This window comes from Pomacea canaliculata, linkage group LG9, assembly GCF_003073045.1.
Source record: "Pomacea canaliculata isolate SZHN2017 linkage group LG9, ASM307304v1, whole genome shotgun sequence".
In the NCBI taxonomy this organism is placed as follows: domain Eukaryota; kingdom Metazoa; phylum Mollusca; class Gastropoda; order Architaenioglossa; family Ampullariidae; genus Pomacea; species Pomacea canaliculata.
Window position 1 is genome coordinate 6,599,406 of NC_037598.1, and position 21,970 is coordinate 6,621,375.

The window sequence follows — 21,970 nt, forward strand, 5'->3', positions numbered from 1 at the left end:
ATATTTACTGCTCATCTCTTAGAGCTGGGGCTTATTAGGGGCATAATTTCAACCATAGAGTGATTGCTAATGGAAGGGACTGAGAAGTAGGAATGAACTTGAATCATATAGGCACAGAGCACACATCATACATAGTGATTTGTGATGCCTTGTTTGTCCGCTAATCACACATCACATCACACTTGTCTACAGCTGTGCTTAATTAAAATATGATTCCAGCCCTCCTATTCACTGTAGATGTGACAGCCTAAACATGTCCATGTAAAATCCTGATCTTCTTGTTGTTGACCTCTTTCTGTGCATGGTAATGATAATGCCTAATCCTTTATATGGTGGATATTGAGTTAAATTTAGAGGGATAAAACATTGTTTCAAAGCATTTGTAAATCTTGTATAACATTATGCTATTGCCACCGTCAGTTTCATTTACAAATTTACATTTTGTTAAAACACTGATTCAGTGGTTATTTTATGCATTAAATATTATAAAATAAAAATGTTGAACTTTGCCACCAGCAAGAAATATGCCAGGAGTTATATGACACCATCAGAAATGCCAAGTCAGATGATGGACATCTTTTGTGTGAAGCATTCATACGTGTTCCAAAAAGAAGGTGACTATTCTTTTGTTTGATGATGAACAATGTTGAATTATAGAAAAAAAAAAGCAACTGGGGTCTCTGGTATTAACATACTTATCCTTTCTGCAAAAATTACATTCAGATTTAGCGCAGTCCTGTAACAATTGCGTGAAAGAGCAACCATGCATGTATTGCTGCTTTTGTGCCAAGATTCATTTTCAAAAAGAAAATGGAATATCTTGAAAATGTAGTACGTAAAACCTCCCTATTAAGACTTGCTAAAGTTACCACTATCATGTCTTAATTGAGAGGGGTATCTTTATTTACCACAGTACATGGGTATAGATTGATTGTTGTGGCATAATCAGTAAAAATGACCAAGCAAAAACAAAAGTGAAAAGGAAAAAATATTATGATGATATGCATATTTTTTAAAACATGACTTTTGCAAAAAGGTCATATTGGAGCACAAACCTTGGTCATGAGTCATGCTGGGGAGGTAATGGTAATAGAGATGACATTTACATAGCGAAATATGTCCATGAAAATATTTTTGATCATATCCAAGTCTAACTGTCCAACCATCCAACTTGTTATCCATGGGAAAATACTGATTGATTACAGGACTGCTGCTGACTACTATGATGTGGTGACAACCCCATTGACTTGCTTAAAATTCAGCAGAAGCTAAAGACAGAGGAATATGAGGACATTGACCAGCTGACAGCAGATGTTATGCTGATGATCAACAATGCCAAAGCTTACTATAAGGTTGGTAAACTTGCTTTGCACTATTAGTCATAAAGACTTTATTTCACGGGCTGTCATCTGAAATGTGAATCTTTAACCAAGACAACAAAGAAGACTTTTCCACAGCTCTCAGAGTCAACAATACTGCCAATAAATGGAGGTGGGAATGGCTTCTTAAAGAAGATGCCATAAAAAGAAAATTTTACACTTGGCTTCGTAAGATCGATGTTTACGGCGAAGCTTAGTGTGTGCTGTGCAACAAGTATGTATATTTTCCTTTGTTATTTCTAAAAATTGGGTATTATTAATAAGGTTTTTAGTGGAATAACAAATTGTGAAATGTAAATCATTACTAAATTTTTGGCATTAATAAAACGCACAAGAAACCAAATTTTCATTAAAGGTTACGTTCCTTAGACATTCCTTTTTTTTTTAACATCTCCAAAAGCTATTATAGTTCATTTTTATGACTTTAGGACACAAAGTGCAATTTTTTTACTCATTAAAATCAAACATGTTGAATAGTTTGTTTCATTCTTTTTTAGAGAACTGAATTATCACTTAGAGATGTTTTTGGTCTCACTTTTAAATATTTTGTCTATACCAAAACATGCTCTAGAAGGAGAATTTGTTTTGTTGAGTTCAGGCAAACATACTATGTCCACATGCAGAAGTAATAGGCGCTTGAAATAGTTTCACCCTCTGCAGTCCATCTGCTCAACCATAGATTATAAATTGTCAGTTTTATGTGTGCATAGGTGTGTGGTCTAGGTGTTCTTAAAGAAGAAGGGTTTTATGTGTAAGAATACATGTTTTTATGTTTTGCCGTGATGCACCACTCACCTTATATCTTGACTAGATTTTTTTTTTCTTTTATAACAGAACAGACTTTTTAAGTTATAATTGCTCATTGGGATTAATAAGGTTGGTCATTTATAAATATTGTGAATTATCAAAGACATTGTATGACTCATAATATGTGTGAAAACAGGGAAACACATATGCAACCATATGTGTCATATAACGTCATATGCATCCGCTCTAGTTCTACATGGCTCTCTAAGTCTTCAGTTCCAGGAAAATTTCTGGCTCCCACCATGTAAACATTCATAGAGAAAACTTTAGTTAGGGAATAAAATAGCAATAGATGGGAAAACACACTTTCACCCTCTCTCTCTCCTGCAGATATGCCCACATGTTCTGCAGGCTACTCAGACCATTTAAGACAAGAAGCATCTAAGACAGGAAAAACATGCAATAGCTAGAATGCAGGTAAATTTCTATCAAACGTGTGACATGAAACAAGAAACAAACACAGTATCTTACATTCTGTTCCACAGAAAGACTCACAGGAATATCATGATGCCTGTGATTTGTGGGAACTGTATGAGGAGGTCAGGGCAGAGTTGATTGAGGAGACTTTTGGAGAACTGTGTGAACCATACAGAGATCACACCCCAGCAGTGAGCACGACCAAGAAACATCCTGAAGAGCCAGTTCCAGACAGTGATGCCACTGATGTTGATGAATATCAGCAAGGGGAAGGATGATGATGTTTTGCAGATAGGTATCGAAAACCCTGATGACGTTCAAGAGGTAGAGATGTTTTATTCATTCATTTTTTTAAATTTTAGAATGTAGTTGTGAAGCTTTTAACAATGGATATATATGCTTATGTACATACATAACTGAATGCATAAATGCTCATTTATATAATATGCATCTGCACACACAGACACACTGTGTTTCTCTCAGTCTTTCTCAATCTGTCTTACTCTGTATATCCTGCTCAAGCAGCGAAGGATGTAAACTGCTTATTTCAGAAAGGAGCATTATAAAATCGTATGTCAGTCAATACTGTTAATAATGTAATAATTTTGCTTTCATGAGATTAGCTCATTTCTTTTGAGTGAATATATAAGATGTCACAAAATATGTATAGACACTTTGAATAATTATAAAAACTGTGTGTATAAATTATATGCATTTAATTGTAAACGCATTTTGAAATCTCGGTAGTATTTTAGGATAACTTCCTTTGTTCAGAGCTTATTCGGGCTGCCATTATTAATTCCAGTGGCTTAAGAAAGAAGAATAAGTACAGAAAAGAAAGAATGAAGAAAACAAACATCAATTGAGCTGCCAGCGTATACATAGTTTAAGGACATCCTGTATTTTATATTCATTTTTGCCCTACACAGGAACATAGAAGACAAGCAAAAGAAGATAAGGAAGACAGCAAAGATGGAGAGGAGATAGGGATGGAGGGAGATGCTGAAATGGAGAGTCCAGATGGTAAATCTGAAACACGCATGGATGACTCAGAGGAGTATGAGCAGCTGTTTGCAGCAGTCATGACAGCTCGAGATGGAGAACGCAACATAAGCGAAATCTTCCAACTTCTTCCCAGCAGAGTGGTAAGATAGGAAGCTGCGATCAATCATCAAGATTAGCTCTTAGGAAAATCTTTTTTGTTGTTCATATCAGTTAACAGCATTGCCACGATTTCTCTGCTAAAATAAAGACAACTGAGCAAAAACCATTTTCTTTTCATTACCTCAAAACTGTTGCTAGATCCCGTAAAATCCACTGCCTCCTATTCACTAATTCAGCAAATTTGCTTGAGCAAAGTATCACTGAAAACAGTTTCAGATATGTTGTATAAGTACAGTTAAACCTCGTCATTAAGACCTTCCCTGGGGTGATCCCTTTCCTAGATACAACCTAAATAATTTCTTGGGTGTATTTCACTATACAAATATCATCTCTATTACAACTGCCTCCCCAGTTCAACTAATAAGCAACAGTTTGTGCTCTATTATGACTTTTTGCAAAAGGTGCATGTTGAAAAATTAAGTATGTTTTAAAACAGACTACTTCTGTACAAGCATTTTCCCTATATTACAGATATAACGTAACAATAAATGAAGTACATTTTGAAAGAGACTGCTTATTTATTGTTGTCTCTTTGTTTACTAGCACACATCAGTTGATTGGGCTTTATTACTAGCCTTTGCAGAAGTTATATTAAAAATAAGATTCTGGTGACCAACTGTTTTTGTTCTATTGTAACATTTAAAAAAATATTTAGTGCATTTTAGGAGAGCATCTTTGTTTACCATGGTACTCATGTATTGGTCAGGGTTATTTTACCCAGAGAAGTAATTCTCCTCAAAATCTTTCGCCAAATGAAACAATGGCGAAATCAGTAAGCATGACTGAGCAAATGTGAAAATGACAATGGAAAGCTCTATGATATGGTTTGAAGAGTTCTATTTTCAACATTTAAATAAATGAACACAAATTCATAGGATTTTGAAGTCATGGTTTGTGGAGTGAAAGACTGGTCAGTTTCCCTACTCAAACCCCTCTCAGTTACAACCTGATTTTGGTAGATTTATCAAGTCTTTGATAGAGAGGTTTTCCTGATTCCAGGATGTGCCACATTACATATCTTCATTCGCTGTGTTAGTTGTCCAACTTGTTATCTTTTACCTTTTTCTGAGTATAGATATGCGGAAAGAAGTCAGTTGTTTCTATTTTGTTTCTCAGAAATACCCAGAGTACTATCAAGTGATTAAAAATCCAATTGACTTGAAAATGATTGCCACAAAGATACAGGATGGAAAATATAGCAAGCTAGATGACTTAGAGAGGGACCTCAATCTCATGATTAGAAATGCCCAGACCTACAATGAGCCCAAGTCAATCATTTTTAAGGTGGGTTGTTTGTGTGTATGGCTCTATTATTTGAATGTGAGAAATTCCAATTTTGTTTGCTTTTTTTTTTTTTTTGGAAAGTGTTATTTATCAAGAGTTATGAACTGGATTTTCGGGTTGAGTATTGAAGGAAAGTGAAGTTATTTTTGTAAATTGTGGCATTAGGTTGTTCAAGTTGAAATGAGGATTTTTCAGATAATTTTTTTTATCAAAAAGATGAGTTAGAATTTTTATTATTTTTTAGGATGCCTGCACTTTGAAGAAAATCATCACTGCTAAGAAACTAGAACTGGAATACAAGAGGACAGGGGTTATGAAGACCAGTGAAAGATTACGGTAATTGTGTCTGCTCATGCTTTTACTTGTTTTTGACTATGATGCTACGAAGACCTATGAGAGATTATAGTAATTGAGTCAGCCCATGCTGTATATTTCTCTTTTACTTTATCTCCATTATGGACAGCTAGTATACTGTCAGTCATTTATTCTTTAATAAGTTTTTAACATATGTGCATTTGCATCTCCAAAACCTGACACAGTTAAATGGATCAACTTAGATTTCTTATCTATTCCTGTAAAGCAGTTGGAATTAAAAGTTGCAACAGTTCAATTAATAAATCCAGCTTATGATAACTTCCCCCTGCCCCCTCCCCCAAAAAAGTCGTTTTATTATTGATTTTCCTCTGAGTAATCTGTTCAAAGTATGATTGTTTTTTTTAAATATCCTTTGGTCCTGACTTAGCTGTAAAGCTCAGAGCACTAGTGTTGACAGAATTTGGGGGTAATCTAAATTGTCTCCAGGACAAGGGAGAGAACTAATGTTCAGAGATTGTCAGCCGTGTGCGCTGCCCTTAGGTACCAGTCAGAGGATGACGACACTGCCTCCAGTCAGATGGACTTTGAAGGAGATTCAGATGGCGAGGAGAGTGATTCTCCTTTCTGGGCACTGTACTTTGCTGTGAAGAACTACACATCATCAGAAGGAGAGATCCTGTCTCAACCTTTTCTTAAACTTCCAAGTAAAAAGTAGGTGGCATGGCAGTTCTGTAGTGGAAGGGCTTGAGTCTGTAAAGTTGTTCATTAGTTGTGACATAAGTGTTTGGCAGAGAAGATACTAATGGGTCATAAGTATCTGGCAGACACCTTTTTTAATGTTTCCTATTCATAAAAAGGGATTTCAGAGCCCCCTCCCCAGTATTACAACACTGCTTTATATGTCATTTGAAGTCAATAAAAAAATATAATCATCCATATTTGTTATTTATTACAAAATGTTTTACACGATGAACCTTCTCAGTTTAACTCCTGATATCAGTTTGCAATTTTTTTTTTTTAAAATCAAGGACCTGATTTAGACACATTTTTTACACCATGGGAAATGCTGCTATTGCTTACTTTATAATGACAGATTTATTTTATTTTCTTACCTACAGAAGGAATATTGATCAGAAGCTTGCTAACTTCACCATAGATGTCAGGTTAAATGATTTATGAAAATTTTGATTTTGGGGTTATTTGATTCATTCATTGTATGTAATATGCTAAGAAAATTTGGGGGCTTATTGTGAAGGCTTTATGTCACTGGGTGGTATATTGCGATGGCTGATTTTTCATCTCACATCTTATTGTAATTTATTGCATATTTAATTTCAGATTTTATCCAGACTACTACAAAGAAATAAAGAAGCCAATGTCACTGTACAATGTTCGCAAGAAAATCAAGGTATCCAATCGAGGTTTTGAATCTTTTGAATCTTTCTGTGTCTCTCTGCTTGCTTTATTTCCTCACATTTTTGTTGCTGTGAGAACTAACTCAGCTTCAGGTAAACAAAATTGCTGAGAATAAAAAATACTTCAAGTTTCTCCCTTTGAAATGAACAGTTAACAGGGCTTCTGCTAAGGCTAAATTATTTGGACCCCTTCTTCAGATTTTTAAGGGGTCCCAGGTTAACTCTAAGGGGTCCCTTTAAAATGTGAAAAATCAACATACATGTACTTTGTTCAACTGCCTTTCAGGCACACAAAGCACTGTAATGTCTAGTCAGAAACGGCGAGATTTCTGTGCCATGAAGTATGTGCAAGCATCTGTGATGAGCTTATGCTTACTGTACTTGGGGTGCTCAATTTCTTTCCGTTTCTGAGACGATGATTTTAACCACGCTGTCAACATCTTGCAAATAGGTTAATGGAACTGTTCCCCGTAAGGGAAAAAGACTCAGTGCAAGGGAAGTAACTCACCTTGTAGCAGACGACAATAGATTGGGCTATGATGTCAGACACTACACTTACCCAATTTTGTATCTGTTCTTCGCCCAAATTTGAAGGGGTCCCCATTGACGAAAATTGAAGGGGTCTTCCGAACTTTTAATACGTACTGTACGCAATTTTTTTGCGTAAGCAGAAGCCCTCGTTAAATTTGTAATTGCTTTGTCAGCGTACTCCTTTGATCTGTGTCAGGAATACTTCTTCCATATAAAGTAAAGGTGAATGTAGTACTGTGACCTTACAGTTTTTGCAGAGTGAAGTTTTTAGAGCTCCCCACCCCCCAAGTTACCCAGGGTTACCTGTTTTTTGAGGGTGGTGTTCTGCCTTACCTTCCCTAACACTCTAAAAAGGTACCCATTCCACAGCAGGGTCAACTGGGGGAAGTACACTGCATCACATTGGTATAAGTGTACTGCATCGCACGGGTATCAAATTAGCAAGAGTGTGAGTGCACCTTTGGGGTCGAACACCATAGCTCTATTAGGTGCTCTACTTCCCCATCTTCTTTATATCTCAGTATTGTGTTGCAGGCAGGACAATACCAGTCCTTTGGAGAGTGTGTGAGTGACTTGAATCTCATCTTTGAGAATGCTCGAAAATACAACCAGGATGAATCAAAGATATACAAGGTAGGCTGTAAGAAAAAATAGAATGACAACTTTTTGCTTTCTCTTCTTTTTCTGTAGATAAAATTTTACAGACTGTGTCATACTTTGTCTCAATCAGAGTTGGACACATAATCTTTTCTGCTATAGAAACTTACCATTAACTGAATCATTGAAACATGATTGTCTTTCTAATTATTGTTTAGGGGTTTATTTGTAGTGACATAATATACTTACACATTGCAGGATGCATGCACTCTGCAGAGAGTTCTTCTTGAGAGGAAGCGGGAACTGGATAAGGTAACTACGTAGTGACCATAATGCTTTGCCACATCTGCACTTCATTATATTGTTGTCATATTGTTGTAGCAAAGATAGAGTTTTTGGTTTTGGCGTTTTAGATTCATGTATCTAAAGATGTTTTTTTCTTTTCTGTTCTGTTTGTCTCCTCAGTGCCATAGCTGTAGACGAGAATACTCCCATTATCTCTAGTCCATACAACCATGGAGGACAATTTAAATCTTTGGGAAGTGGGAAGGGGTGAAGTAGGAACATGTGGTTGCTAGAGAGGGGAAGTAGAGCAAGCTGAGAGATGTTCAAACACCCTTGTTTCTTCTGTTTGTACTATGTGCATATGGGCTAAAACTAAAAGAATGCATTGTTTGTTACCAACCATATCGTTGAAGTAGGTTTTTTTATTGGATGTTGCTCCCTCAAATTTTTATTTCATTGTAAGCATCTTTAATTTTTTTTTATTGACATTTTTTTCATACGTATTCACATAAAAACCTTAATGCATATTTTTTTCTTTTTTTTTTTTTTTCACCTGAGTTTGAATTATCACTACACTGTGCATGCATCACACAAATGTTTGTGTCCCATCAGGATGGGGCTGAGGATGAGACCCCGCTGAATGTCTCTCCTTTCCCGTTGGCGGTAAGTAAGCGATTCTTACCGTCTCCTTGTTCTCCTTCTGCTGCTTCCAAGACCCAGGCTGTTTTATCAGTGAGCAGAGAAGCACCACAACAACCCACTGACATGACCGTATGGACTTTTTTCAGACCTCTTTCTAACCTGTTTGATTTTAACACTCAGATTAATTTCTGTCCATCCATTGATGGGCAAAGCAAGGAGGAGAGAAGGGATCCTTCCATATCTACAAGCTTTAAAAACAGAAAAGAAAAAATGTGTATAAGACTGGATTTTACTCTTTTGCATTCATTTTTTAGGCAGTCATCATGGTAAGTTATTTCTGCAGGTCTTGGCATCATCACAGTCTTTTTTTACCCCCAATCTCCCAACCATTTAGTTTTTATCATTTTTGGTCAGTTCAGGAGGAAAATGTTATAAAAAGGAAATGTGAGGGCACTATTTTCTTCACTTTAAAAAAATAGATATCCTCTTTCCCCTTGTTCTGTTTGCCATTCCAGGAAAGTCAGTACTAATTTGTGTGCTAAGCAGTTTTTAACAAATAATTCTTGTAGAGATACATGCTTCATTTGATTTGTCACTCATAGTCCCTCTCCCTTTTGTTTTGTGACAGATATTTTCTGGCTTTAGTTCAGTAGCTTAACTATATGCTAGATGAGAGAGTGTGTGTGTTGTTTGTTTTTTTAATAGAAGAAGACTTGAGGGATAACACTTAGATCATGCATTTTAATCATTTGTGTGTGTTCATGCTTGCATGCAAGTGTGTGTATGTGTGTGTGTGACATATTTATGTGCATCTGCATTCTTTTTAATTGCTAATGTAAAAACTGAAGAAATGCTCAGTGAAGCTTTAGTTAGATGCTTCTTCCAAAGATCACGCTCTTTTGATGCTTAGTCTCCCGTTGCCCTTGATTCTTTTATCTTTCCAGGTGAGTGTTCTTACATGTTTATGCTGCAAGTTCTCCTATGAAGTGCCTTGATTAAAAGCTTTATACTTTGATGTAAGAATTAAGGCCAAAATAATTAACCAAAGCCCTGTAAGATCAAACAATAGCTTTAATGAGCATAGAATTTTTTTTTTAATGCTGTGCCCCATTAAGTGTGGCCTGAGTGTTTCCTCTAAATCTGTGCATTTAATTGCACATGCTTGAGATTTAAACATCAAACTCCTACAATATTCTTAAGTGGATTTAAAGATAAAGCACATAAAAGCATATTTTCTAAATCCTTTCATATTTATTTCTTTCTTGGGGTCCTAGGTATAAAGTGAAAAGAATTTTTGAGTGTATGATTCTCTTTTTCAAACACGCACACACAAAATTATTAAATTTGTAAAAGAAATGTTTTGGACCATCACCCCTCCTTTCTCAGTCTAGTAAAAAATATGGCTTGTGATTGTACTGTCATGTTTAAAGCATTTATAAACAGAAAACACTGTAATTTTATTTAATAAGTATCATTTGTAATCAATACTTAATTTTTGATTATTTTTAGGGAACCAGCACTAACTTTTTTCTCTCTTTCTCTTGCTGCCAGCTAGACTATCTGGCTAAACACATGCTGTATATCATTGCAAACAAGCTGTTTATAAAAGAGCAGTTATTTGATAATGTTAAATATCAAAGGTTCAGAACGTAAAGTTGCACATGTCACTTGAATTGCTTGCTTTTGTGAATTGGTGTTTTCACAATGTCCGCATGCTTTTTTTTCGCAAAAAGACAGGCTAGGAGAACTATGCTGTAGCCTTACTTTTTTGTGTTTAGGTATATGTGCATCTAATTATGTTCAGTGAAATACTTATATTTTCCAACAGTCAACTTGCTAAAGGAGTTCTGCATATTATTGATGCTCTGTAGCCATTAGTGTAGATAATTTTTTTTTATTAGCATAGAAGTATCTTGATTTTATTAAACATAATTCACTAACCAAAAAGTGTACATTAGACATAACTGGATTCCATAGTGATGAAGTCGGCATGCATTTATGTTCAACCTGACATTTATCATTTCAATTACCCTAGTAATTTAAGATTGTTAAAATTACAGTTTAAATGTATACTCTCTTAGTTCACAATGTATTACATCACACTTCTAATCATTTTTATTGTTTTATTGTTCTTAGCAAAGACATACTCTGTCAAAATATAAACAGTTTGATGAGCTTTTTTTCTCTTGGCATATAGGAATTGATAGTAGCATTATTAGCAGTAACAAATATTCCTATTTATGCTTTAATGTGAAAGACATGGAGGAAGATTAATGTGGTGGGAAGGGTGGTAAAGAGAGAGAGAAAGCATATTCAGGGTAGAAAGAGAAGAGATTTACACTGGCATTTAGAGAATATTTAAGAGCACAAAGAAAATATTGTGTTTGTATATCTTGGAAAAAATTGTAAGCTTTGTCCCTGTTCTTCTAAGCACGCTTTCTTTGCCCAGGTCTTGGTGGACAAGTACAAAACGATAGTGTGGGTCTGTAGTGATGGCACAGACTAGAGATGAAAATCTTGTATGTTTTCAGAAAACTGATAGGGAGACAGATGATGATCTCATGCCAACACCAAAGACAAAGCGCAGATCTGAATGTGAGGTGAAGAAAAAGACCCCAAAGAGGGCCCCAGAAGATGGATTGAGGAAGCGACTCAACATTTTGTACCGAATTGTATATGAGTATCAGGTAGGGGATGAACGTAAATGAGGAACCTGTTTATATAGTGAACATTGTTTGTTTATAAATAATAATTTGTTTATTTGTTTAACAGTAATGTTTATTTTCCAAACATTTTGCAGTAAACATTTTTTTGAGATATTAAAGGATGCTCATCGTAGAATTGTATCAGAGAAAAAGCTTGTACTATTCATTGATTGTGTGTGTGTGTGTGTTTTCACATATTTTATCTGATAAAGGATGTAAATGGGCGAATGTTGCGGAACATATTCATGGGGTTGCCATCTCGCAAAGACTACCCTGACTACTACCAGGTCATAATGGAGCCTATAGACATGACCATGATTGAAGCCAAGATCAAGGCAGACAAGGTAAGACAATTTGTTAGTTGCTCTTTATTACTATGTCTTTGCCTGTTAAGAACATTAAAGCATTGATCATAATGATCTTGAATAATAATATGTGTACCTAGATAAGATCTTTCACGCTGACCAATAATGATAAATTAATTAGGTAACAGACAATGGATGGTGAGATGCAGGTAGGCATACTGAACAACATAAAGTTCAAAAGTAGACTGTAAAGCGATGGATGAAGGTATTAAAAGATATAAGTGCTATAAACAGTGTAGAGATGGAGTAGTTACATAATGATTCACATGAATAAAATATTGAATGAGAGGGGTATATTTCAAGTAATTTTCAAAAGAAAAATGACACAGATGTTATGTCCTTTATAATTGATTAACAAAAATTTACGTTTACCTGTGTGGATGTAAGCTGACTGTGTTGCACTTGAAAGACTACAAACCAACTGATAGTCAACCCTTCAAGAATATAAGCATCAGCAAACAGTTGACACCATAGCAAACTTAAACTAAGTCCTCATATAAAAATGAAAAACTGAAGAGTGAGCATTGGGGCCCTATGCTCCTCGAGGAGTAACTGAGAAGCAAGCAGAAAAGTACTCTTGATTATGCAAAATATTTCTTAAAAGAGATTGATTTTGAAACCGGATTTGAAGGGTTTGATAGTAGACACAATCTGAAGAGGGAAAAAAGTGAAACATTAAAAACTAAAATGATAACATAGTAGTAAATATATTGCATATTTTTCAACCATCATCTCCCCACAAAAAAGGTTGTTGCCACCTTAAACACATGGTTACATGGTGTTTCATTTTCAATTATATCCAATATTTAAAATATTGTTCCATTGTCATAGAAAATGTTTCAACACGTAGCTGTACTTCAGAAGGCAGTTCCAAAAAAAGACATCCTCTTTATGCTTGGTAACTGGAACGCCAAGGTTGGCCCGGACGCCTTCCAGCAATGGGCAGGAACAGTGGGCAAATTTGGCCTGGAGAAACCAGGATCATCAGACTCTTAGAATTTGTGCAGAGCCAGAGGCTCACCTTAGCCAACACCTTACGGCCCCACAAAAATCAAGACATGACACTCATCAGACAGATTGATCCATAATCAAATTGACTATATCCTGCTGCTGAGATGCTTCAGATCCAGCAGCAACAAGGCTAAGACAAGGACATACCCTGGCTCTGACATAGATAGTGACTATGACCTTATTTTAATGAAAGTGAAGCGACTCTCAAACACCCCTCCCCTCGATGTCGCTTTGATTTGGAGAAACTGCAATGACAGTGATCAATTTTATTTGTCCCAGGAGGCAATTTGAACATGGTAAGGTGCTCTAGTTATAAAGTAAAAGTTAGAAATAAAAATAAGAAATGAAGTTCGTTGTAATAGTAAAGCAGAGATCTATATGAACAGGGTACAACTTAAAGAGGTAAGCAGCTTCAAGTACTTTGGAGCCACCCACTCCAAGGATGACAGTTCCATGCCAGATATCCATATCATGAATGCAACAGCAGCAATAGCTAGCCTAGATAGGATCTAGCATAGCCATAAGGTTTACTACCAAGTACAAGGTATACAGCTCCCTGGTAGTGCTGATCCTGCTCTGTGGATGTGACATGTGGGCTCTGCTCGCCAAGACAGAAAGGAGAATCTAAGCATTCGAGAACAAATGTTTGAGGAGGATGCTTCAGATCTCATACAGAGAACACAAAATCAATAACTTTGTATGAAACAAGATGGCCACACTCATAGAACACCAGGAACCTCTACTTCCAACAGTCAAGCAACCCGGCATGACACCTTGTCAAAGACTATCCTTCAACTGGCTTACGAATGTAGCTGGACTGGTCATCTGTACAGGACCTGCTGACTATCACAATAGGCAAGAGTGGCTGGCCCAGTCTACAGCCGTGTCTATCCATGTGCTCCCCCCTACAACAGGTGCCGGTCAAGGACAACTGACTGACTTCAGATCTAACCCTGCTAATCTAAGCATGCAACTCATTGTAACTTGGCACATTTGCAACATTGGCTTTTAATTGATTATTGCTTTAAGATTAAAAAAAAAAACTACTCAGAATTGTGCTTTTTAAATAAATGTTGAATCATGATTTTCATCACATGTATAGCCTACTGAAGCATGTAAGTCAGACATGTGAGAATCAGAAATAATATGTGCTAGCTTGCTTTTTCTATGGATTATAATGGTTATTATGGAGATTATTAGAGACATCACACCATTTTACCTTCAGCAGGAAACAGATTTCAAGCGTTGAAATCTAGACAATTGAAACCACTACTCAACACAACAGATCCTGCCATGAACAGATCAATCCTTTATGATTTAAAAATATCAAAATAATTGAAAGTTTACCTAACATTCCCTATAAAATGTTTTGCATTCTGTTGTAAAGGCATTCCAGAGCATCATGATTGAGTTTGCATGAACATATGTATGCCTGAAATGATCATCTTAACAAGACTAATTATTCATTTTGCATGCAGTACCCCAATGAGCAGGCCCTGCTGTGTGACTTTGAACTTATGTTCAACAATGCCCGCCACTACAACGAAGAAGGCTCACAGGTGTATCAGGATGCTGACACTTTGGATCGCATTTTGCGGACAAAATGGCGGTCCATGAGCCAGTCGCGGGCTCTCACAAGCAAGCGGTGAGTGTCTTGTGTGAAAGGGATATTTATAATAATGAACTTTAGACTCATAGAACTGCTAGATATAGTTAATAAGAGCAGATAGCTATGCAAAAGTGTGCTTATTACATCCTCACCTTCATGTTTAGGTCAAGGTCAAAAGTATCATCACCCTTGTCTCAGAAGCTCCAAGACATGTATGAAACAGTACGCGACTACCAAGATCGTGCAGGCCGAACGCTGTCCACCCCTTTCATCAAGCTGCCTCTCAAGAGCGTAAGCTGTTTAAACCCCCCACCTAAACTGATGGTATTTCATTTCTTTTTAAGCCATCTAAGTTTTAGTCTTTTTATGTTTATGGCATTAAGTAAGACTAATTAAAACCTCAAGAGGGGCTCTACGCCTCACTTTTTTTTCAGCTACATTATTTTCAACATTGTAGCACATTTTGTGATTTTCAGAAACTATTCCTACCTTTTGCTTACAGCTATTCCCATCACAACTTTTATATGAAAAGCAGTGGGCCCATTATATTATCTGGGGTTGGGGGGTTGGTTTGCTTTTGAAATGAAGATTGTACTGTGGGTGACAGGACTACCCAGACTATTATGAAGTGATAAAGAAGCCAATGGACATGCAGCGTATACAACAAAAACTACTGGCTAACCAGTATGAGAGTGTTGAGGACATGGTGGCTGACTTTGTGCAAATGTTTGATAATGCCTGCAAGTACAATGAGCCAGAGTCAGTCATCTATAAGGTGAGAGGTTTGTCTCCCCCATGATATGAAATTTTTTTCAGCATTCCTCCTTGTGTTTTGCTGAAAAACTGATATAGCGACTTACTTTAGGTTTAAAAATGGCCTTGCAAGTAGTTATTCTGCAGTTCAATGCTTGACAATTTGCTGAGCCATTCAAGTGGCAGTCGCTACAACAGTGTAATATCATGAATATCTATTTAGTTGCAGTTGACACTTGTCTTACAGACTAGCTGTGCTTCTTTTTATTCACCACTTCATGTGCCGTTATCCCTCGTAAAATACAAGACGATTTTATAATACAATATGTAGTTTGATATGTCCATGATAGTCACCTTGTCTGCTTGGCATAGGATGCTCTGACACTACAGCGGGTGGTGTTCGAGAAGAAAATGGAGTTGACTGCTGAGGGTACAAATAATGTCCCTGATGTCAAAGCTTTGGTCCAGGAGCTTATTCGGAACCTCTTTATCTCCACTTACAACTCCCAGGTCAGCCTGCCATTTTACTTCTGCCAGTTTTCTTGTCAAAATGGTGGTCAGTACAACTTACTAAGCAGATGCGTAGCATTCAGGAGAAACCCCTCTACTGGAGGATTTTCATTGTGTGGTTTATCTTTGTTGGGTCTGATCTGTGGTCTTATTTTCTGTTATGCTGCATCAGTGTATGTCCATTATCATGCAAATACATTTGTGTGCTGTGGTGAGTAAACATTATTATGGATTTAAAAAAAATGAAAGCAAGCATTGTTGTCAACACCATCATGCTCAGACATACTGTCTGTTTGGATCTGTAGGATGACGAGGGACGTTGCTATAGTGACTCCTTTGCTGAACTGCCAGAACTGATTGAAAGAGACAAAGCACCTGGTGATGAGGATCCCCCAGAGTGAGTTGTCAGAGTGGCTTTGTGAAGTTATCTGCCCTTAGTTTAAGTGAGGTGTGAAATTGTCTGCAGTTAATTGGTGACTCGTGAAGTTTCTTTTTGGGACTTGTGCAGTCATCAGAAGTTGTTGCTGACTTGTCAAATTATTGGTAGTTACTAGGGGATCTATGATGTTGGTGCCAATCTATTGTTGACAGAGAATGTCAAAAGTTATGTCAGTGCAGTATATAAAAAGCTAATAAATTTTTTATAAGACTTTAGCAGCTGATCACAATTTTGTCAAAAAATAAGCACCTGTATCATGAAGTTACTTTTCTCTTTCATTTGTGAAATAACTTGGCTTTTTCATCACATGCAGGCGTTTATTGACCTTTGACCAGATCAAGAGAAATATTGACAGGGTAAGTTTTGTATATCATTAGCATTAGAAGTGCATCACAAAAATCTGTCAATAGAGATTCAGTGCTAACATGACAGGTATGAATATGGCAACAAGTAGTGGAATGGTTTGCTCTGGTAATCAGCCAAGGCTAGGCATATTGCTACATGTCATGACACATCCATAGTTTTAAAATGTTTACTTTTGTAACTTTTAAATGAGTACAATTGAAAATAAAAGGCTTGTATCTTCTGATATATACACATATATGTTATTGTTTATATTTCTATATGTATAATATTTAGTCCTGTTTTACATTCAATACAAAGATGGAAAATAAAGCTTTAATTATAGATTTACTTTTTAGAAAAATAGAGCTACCATAGTGCTGGTTATACAACAATTTTAGAGCATGTTTTTTGCATCTTTTTGTGAATTCAGAGCTCTTTTATTGTCTTTCTATGCAATAAGGATTCTTATTAAAGTGGTTGTTTTCTTCATCATTATTGTAGTTATCAACAACAGATTGGGTGGTTGTCATTGACTACCAAAAGCATCCCCCTTTTTACTGCACTGTTACTTCTTATGCTCATGTGTTGCTGTGACTCAGGACCATAATGCGTATGATATAACATGTACTCAAACATGTGTTTGCCTACACTTGAAAGATCTAAAACTGTCTAGTAGCAGCAGTGTTTCGTTTTCTGCTGCATTGTTAGTTTCTCTTCTTAAAAGCAGTTGTGACAGCTGGCCAAGTTTTTAAATAGCTGTAGTCTGGAGTCATCTAGTTCCTCCTTTGTAGCACAGTACTTGTTCTGATCCCGACATTTTGATTTACAGGGACGATACAGGAGAATGGATCGATTCCAGGAAGACATGTTCAAAGTGTTTGAGAAGGCCAGAAAATTCAGTCGAATTGATTCTCAGGTAAATGGATTTTCACTTTCATGACTTTATTAATGGGCTGTTGTAAAAAACAAACAGATAAAAATTATTGACTACATCGGTCATGCCGGCAGCAAATTCTTTCAAGTTTGTCAGTTCTATAGATCTTGGTATGACCATGAAATATTTGTCAGATTAAAATTTGCACATTGATTCACACTTAGATTATGCTTGCCACAGATGTTGACAGTGTGTATTTGAACATTTTATCTCTGAGTGAAATTTTATCGGTGTCTTTGATTGCTCCTTGAAGGGTTGCAATTGCTTGATACGAAGACACATGTATTGGAGAGTATGGGTTGAGTTTACTTTTACCTCAACAGCTGTATGAAGATGCAGTGGAAATGCAATTGCTATTCATCAAAATTCGTGATGAGCTTTGTAAAAATGGAGAGCTCCTACTGACTCCTGCTCTGAGTTACACTGAGCGCCACCTGCAGAATGCTCTGGAAACAGAGAAGAGAGAAAAACTTGCCATAGAACAGAAAGAGGATGAAGAGAAAAAGAAAGGAGGAGAGTCAGAAGAAAAGTTGGAAGAAGTGAAGCTGGTGAGTGACGCTCATGCTCATGACTGTCAAATGGAAAAAATTAATACTTATAGGAAGCAATGTACAAGATGGAAAATGAACCTCAAAAGTTCTACGCACTTTGATTCAATAAGTATCTTTTATATAAAGACCTGAGAGACCATGTTGGCTATACTTGTTTTTTATACTAAAGTTGTGTTTGTAGCTGATTAACAATTTTATGTATATCCATCCCAGGAACGTTTTGTTTTCCATTTACCTTGTAGACTGGTTAGATATCATTATTTTTGGTGTTGCAGTCCTCAGATGAGCCAAGTGAAAATGAAATTGTGTACAAAGATCAGACGTACAAAATTGGTGACTTTGTCTACATTGAGCCCAGGTATATTTCTTTACACACCTGTTTCCCAGAAAAAGGATATTTTTGTTCTAATTGATCTTATTGAGTAGTAGACAATTCTATTAATTATAACCTCAAGAAAATTCTTTTAAAAGCACTTTCAGACATTCTTTAATTTTAATATAGAAATCTCACCATATTTTAATATAGATATCTCTACTTTCTGTTCATTCAACCAAAGAAAAAGGAGAACATTTTGTTAGCAATTTCTTTGTTTTATGATTATTAATGGGGATTACTGTCAAGGACAGGAGAAAGACAGGTAGTTAAAATAATTAAATTGCATGTTTTGCTGGAGTGATGTTGAGAATGTTGTAAAGAGAATCTTTTAATTATGATTGGCATGGTGATGGGATTGCAGAGAGGAGAATCTGGAACCACACATCATGGTAATCGAGTCTTTCCATGTAGATGAGAATGGTGCACGCATGATGAAAGGCAGCTGGTTTTATCGTCCTCCAGAAACTTATCACCTAGCGACGCGGAAGTTTCTAGAAAAGGTGAGCACCCCCCAAAATTTTCACCAATGTTTACAAGGAGTATAGCCTTTTGGATTAATTTTGAAGTGATATTGTTCTATTTATTTATTAGTTCTCTTGCCAGAAGGGCTTCTTCTCTCTGATACTTTTTTAATTTTTTTTTTTTGTTTTGTCAAAAGGAGGTATTCAAGAGTGATACATCCCATGGAATCAGCATGTCTCAGATCATGGGGAGATGCTATGTTATGTTTGTCAAGGACTACTTTAAACTCAGGCCAGAGGTAAGATCAAGAATCAATTGTATCAAGGTTTTATTTGGGATGAGCAGGTACATAATAGCAGAAGTACTTAGTACTTTGCTGTGGGTCTGGTTCGATGTTAGCTATTTTGTGTCCTATTGCTGTCAAGTATATTCACACACATATGTTCACACATACATATGTGTGTGTGCATGCAGATGCAAAAATATAAAATAATCAAGAACTTTAACAACCATAATCACATTAATAAGAATGTCATTGTTGCATCATCTCACAAATTTAATTGCATTCAGAATTGTGCTACATGTCTAAAGCAAGCCAATAGATCAACTCAGTTGCTATCTTAGTTGTATGTGTAAAAAGAAAGTCCGGAACTACAAATGATGTCTTTTCAGATACACATGTGTGAATACAAATGATAATGAGCATTGCATTCTCATTTGCTGGTCTGTTGGCAGGGTTTACCTGACAGAGATGTTTATGTCTGTGAATCCAGATATAATGTCCGCAACAGGTGCTTTAAGAAAATAAAGGTATGACAGTGATTATTGTAAAAAAAATTGTCAGAGAACTAAAGGTTTTTCCTTTAAATCTAAAAAAATTATTACATTGCACATTTTTTTTTAATTATCTCTGTGTTTTGAAAGCTGGTTTTGGTGGCACAGTAAATTCACCTTAATCATTCCATTTTACAGTGCTTAACTTTTTTTTAACTTTAAGTATTTAACTTAATGTTTTGTAACCTTTTTGTCACCTGTTGTTCTACAGGTATGGCAGGTACCACGAAATGATAGCATTGGCATTGTGCCTCGTGATCTCCCATTGGTGCCCATTCGTGTTGCTTCTGTCTTTGCCACAAAAGAGCCCAGTGAGGTCAGGGAGCCAGATGATGGTGATGTCAGCATTCTAGAAAAATTTCGAGAGGTCAGTCCAAGCTGAGGCAAAACTTTGTATTTTTCACATAAGCTCTCTGACACTGAAAACCAAGCCTAAAGACAGATGACATTTGTCACAATAAAGTTTCTCTTCATGATTTTAAAAAAGCAGCTCAGTGATTACCTTTTGTTTAGATTTTTGACTTTTTAGCACATGCAGTATATTCTAATTTGGCAGTTCAAAATAGTCATGCATATAAATTCTTTTTAATAAAATAAATAATAAATAAAGAGAATTGAAATAATATAGATGAAGGTTAGCTTTAGATTTAAAATTTGTGTATAATAAATTTGCATGTGCACACTGCATTCCTGGTCACAAGCACACATTCTCTTTCTTCTCCCCTCTTTGTCTTACATTTAGCCTGCATACCATCTTAGCCAGAACTATCTTGCCCTATACTGATATACTCTTTACAATGTGTCTGGCTTCTCACATCTGGGATGTTTGACGTTGCAGAATGTTTTGTCTGAGGCGGCACCAGAAGATGGCAATACCTACTATGACCAGTATATTCACTCCACAGGATGTTTGAAACTGGGTCAGTATTAAACCTGCCACAACAGTGCTAGAAGATTGTCTAACTTTTAGCCACTCTACAAGGCTTCCAAGAATAATATTTTGCTAAATTCTTCTGAGATTCTGGAAATGAAAATTGTATTAATGGCTGCAGGATGTGAAGTTGAGTATGAAAGCTGTGCTTGATTGTTTCAAATTTCTTTGCAAAATTTTTGTCAAGCGATTGACAGAGCAAAGCTAGGGGCAGTAATACTAAAAAGTAAGCCTCAAGGAAGGGGAAGTTTGTTACAATGAAGTGGCGAAGGTTGAAATATATATATAAATCTAAACTGTATTTTAAAAAAAATCAGGATGATTATATGTTAAAAAAAAAACGTGCTTTTGACTTTATTAAAGTTTAGTTTAGTTTAGTCCTTGTTACTCCTCGAGGAGCACATGGCCGCAAGCATTAATAAAATATGCAGCATATTTGTTTATCTGAAGTAGTCATCATATAAATCTCCATGGATGGTCAGAGGAAGGAAATTGTGTTGTAACTGCCTGAAAATAAGTAAATTAACCATGGCATGTTTGAGATGATATTAACCATGTCCATGTTTGAAATGAAAGACTTCAGATTTTTTTCTATGCTGTGCAGGAGACTGCGTGTATGTTCGATCAGACAGAGACTATCCACTCATTGCCAGAATTGATAAAATCTGGACAACACCAGTGTCAGTAGCATTTTGTTTTCCTTTTCTGATATTTGGATACATTCATTTGTGTTCCTTTTTTTTTAAATTTAAGTTTAAATTTAAATGTGCATTGTGCTTGACTATTGACTGCTGAGGACTTTGCATCATTTTAAGTTCTCCATCATTACACCAGGCTAAAAAGATGCATGACTGTCTTGGTGTGATGTGAAAACTATTTGTGCATTGCATGCCTGATGGCAAAACTAACCTGCTTTCAGAGGAGATGCCTTTTTCCATGGATGCTGGTTTGTACGCCCTTCAGAAATTGAGCATTCACCAACTCGACTTTTCTATAAACGGGAAGTCTTCCTGAGCTCCATTGAAGACACAAATCCACTAGATAGCATTATTGGCAAGTGCTGTATCTTGCATATCAAGGAGTATTGCACCTGTGAGTTTCATTGCATTTTTTAGTATATATATATATCCATTTGTTGCTTTTGTGTTTAAGAGAGAGATTGAATGTACACACATTCTGTGTGTGTAAGAGAGAGCAAGATCGTGTGTGTGTAAAAGAGAAAGAGATAAAACATGTATAAGAGAGAATGTGTATGTGAGAGAGAGAGAGAGAGAGAGAGAGAAAATGTGTGTGTGCATGCACATGCATA

The 21,970-nt window shown here is 36.2% G+C and overlaps 1 protein-coding gene across 11 annotated transcripts in view; it reads left to right on the top strand.

Annotated features, from left to right (window-relative positions):
* Window positions 1–511: 511 nt before the first annotated feature.
* The window catches only part of LOC112571961 (protein polybromo-1-like), a 35,835-nt gene continuing 14,376 nt past the window's right edge, over window positions 512–21,970 (top strand). For 8 of the 11 annotated variants that reach the window (XM_025251395.1, XM_025251404.1, XM_025251401.1 and 5 more), the window contains exons 1-29: window positions 512–614; window positions 1,206–1,352; window positions 2,672–2,927; window positions 3,533–3,748; window positions 4,884–5,051; window positions 5,296–5,387; window positions 5,853–6,077; window positions 6,705–6,774; window positions 7,847–7,945; window positions 8,168–8,221; window positions 8,807–8,965; window positions 11,368–11,523; window positions 11,754–11,885; window positions 14,396–14,562; window positions 14,691–14,817; window positions 15,134–15,301; window positions 15,652–15,789; window positions 16,095–16,186; window positions 16,542–16,584; window positions 17,403–17,489; window positions 17,831–18,055; window positions 18,334–18,416; window positions 18,796–18,934; window positions 19,093–19,194; window positions 19,632–19,706; window positions 19,942–20,097; window positions 20,569–20,650; window positions 21,266–21,341; window positions 21,581–21,753. In XM_025251395.1, the coding sequence (XP_025107180.1) occupies window positions 2,841–2,927; window positions 3,533–3,748; window positions 4,884–5,051; window positions 5,296–5,387; window positions 5,853–6,077; window positions 6,705–6,774; window positions 7,847–7,945; window positions 8,168–8,221; window positions 8,807–8,965; window positions 11,368–11,523; window positions 11,754–11,885; window positions 14,396–14,562; window positions 14,691–14,817; window positions 15,134–15,301; window positions 15,652–15,789; window positions 16,095–16,186; window positions 16,542–16,584; window positions 17,403–17,489; window positions 17,831–18,055; window positions 18,334–18,416; window positions 18,796–18,934; window positions 19,093–19,194; window positions 19,632–19,706; window positions 19,942–20,097; window positions 20,569–20,650; window positions 21,266–21,341; window positions 21,581–21,753 (3,391 nt within the window). In that variant the 5' untranslated portion in view covers window positions 512–614; window positions 1,206–1,352; window positions 2,672–2,840. The remainder of the gene's footprint in view (window positions 615–1,205; window positions 1,353–2,671; window positions 2,928–3,532; window positions 3,749–4,883; window positions 5,052–5,295; window positions 5,388–5,852; window positions 6,078–6,704; window positions 6,775–7,846; window positions 7,946–8,167; window positions 8,222–8,806; window positions 8,966–11,367; window positions 11,524–11,753; window positions 11,886–14,395; window positions 14,563–14,690; window positions 14,818–15,133; window positions 15,302–15,651; window positions 15,790–16,094; window positions 16,187–16,541; window positions 16,585–17,402; window positions 17,490–17,830; window positions 18,056–18,333; window positions 18,417–18,795; window positions 18,935–19,092; window positions 19,195–19,631; window positions 19,707–19,941; window positions 20,098–20,568; window positions 20,651–21,265; window positions 21,342–21,580; window positions 21,754–21,970) is intronic. The other 3 variants (XM_025251399.1, XM_025251398.1, XM_025251403.1) reach the window with 3 other exon arrangements.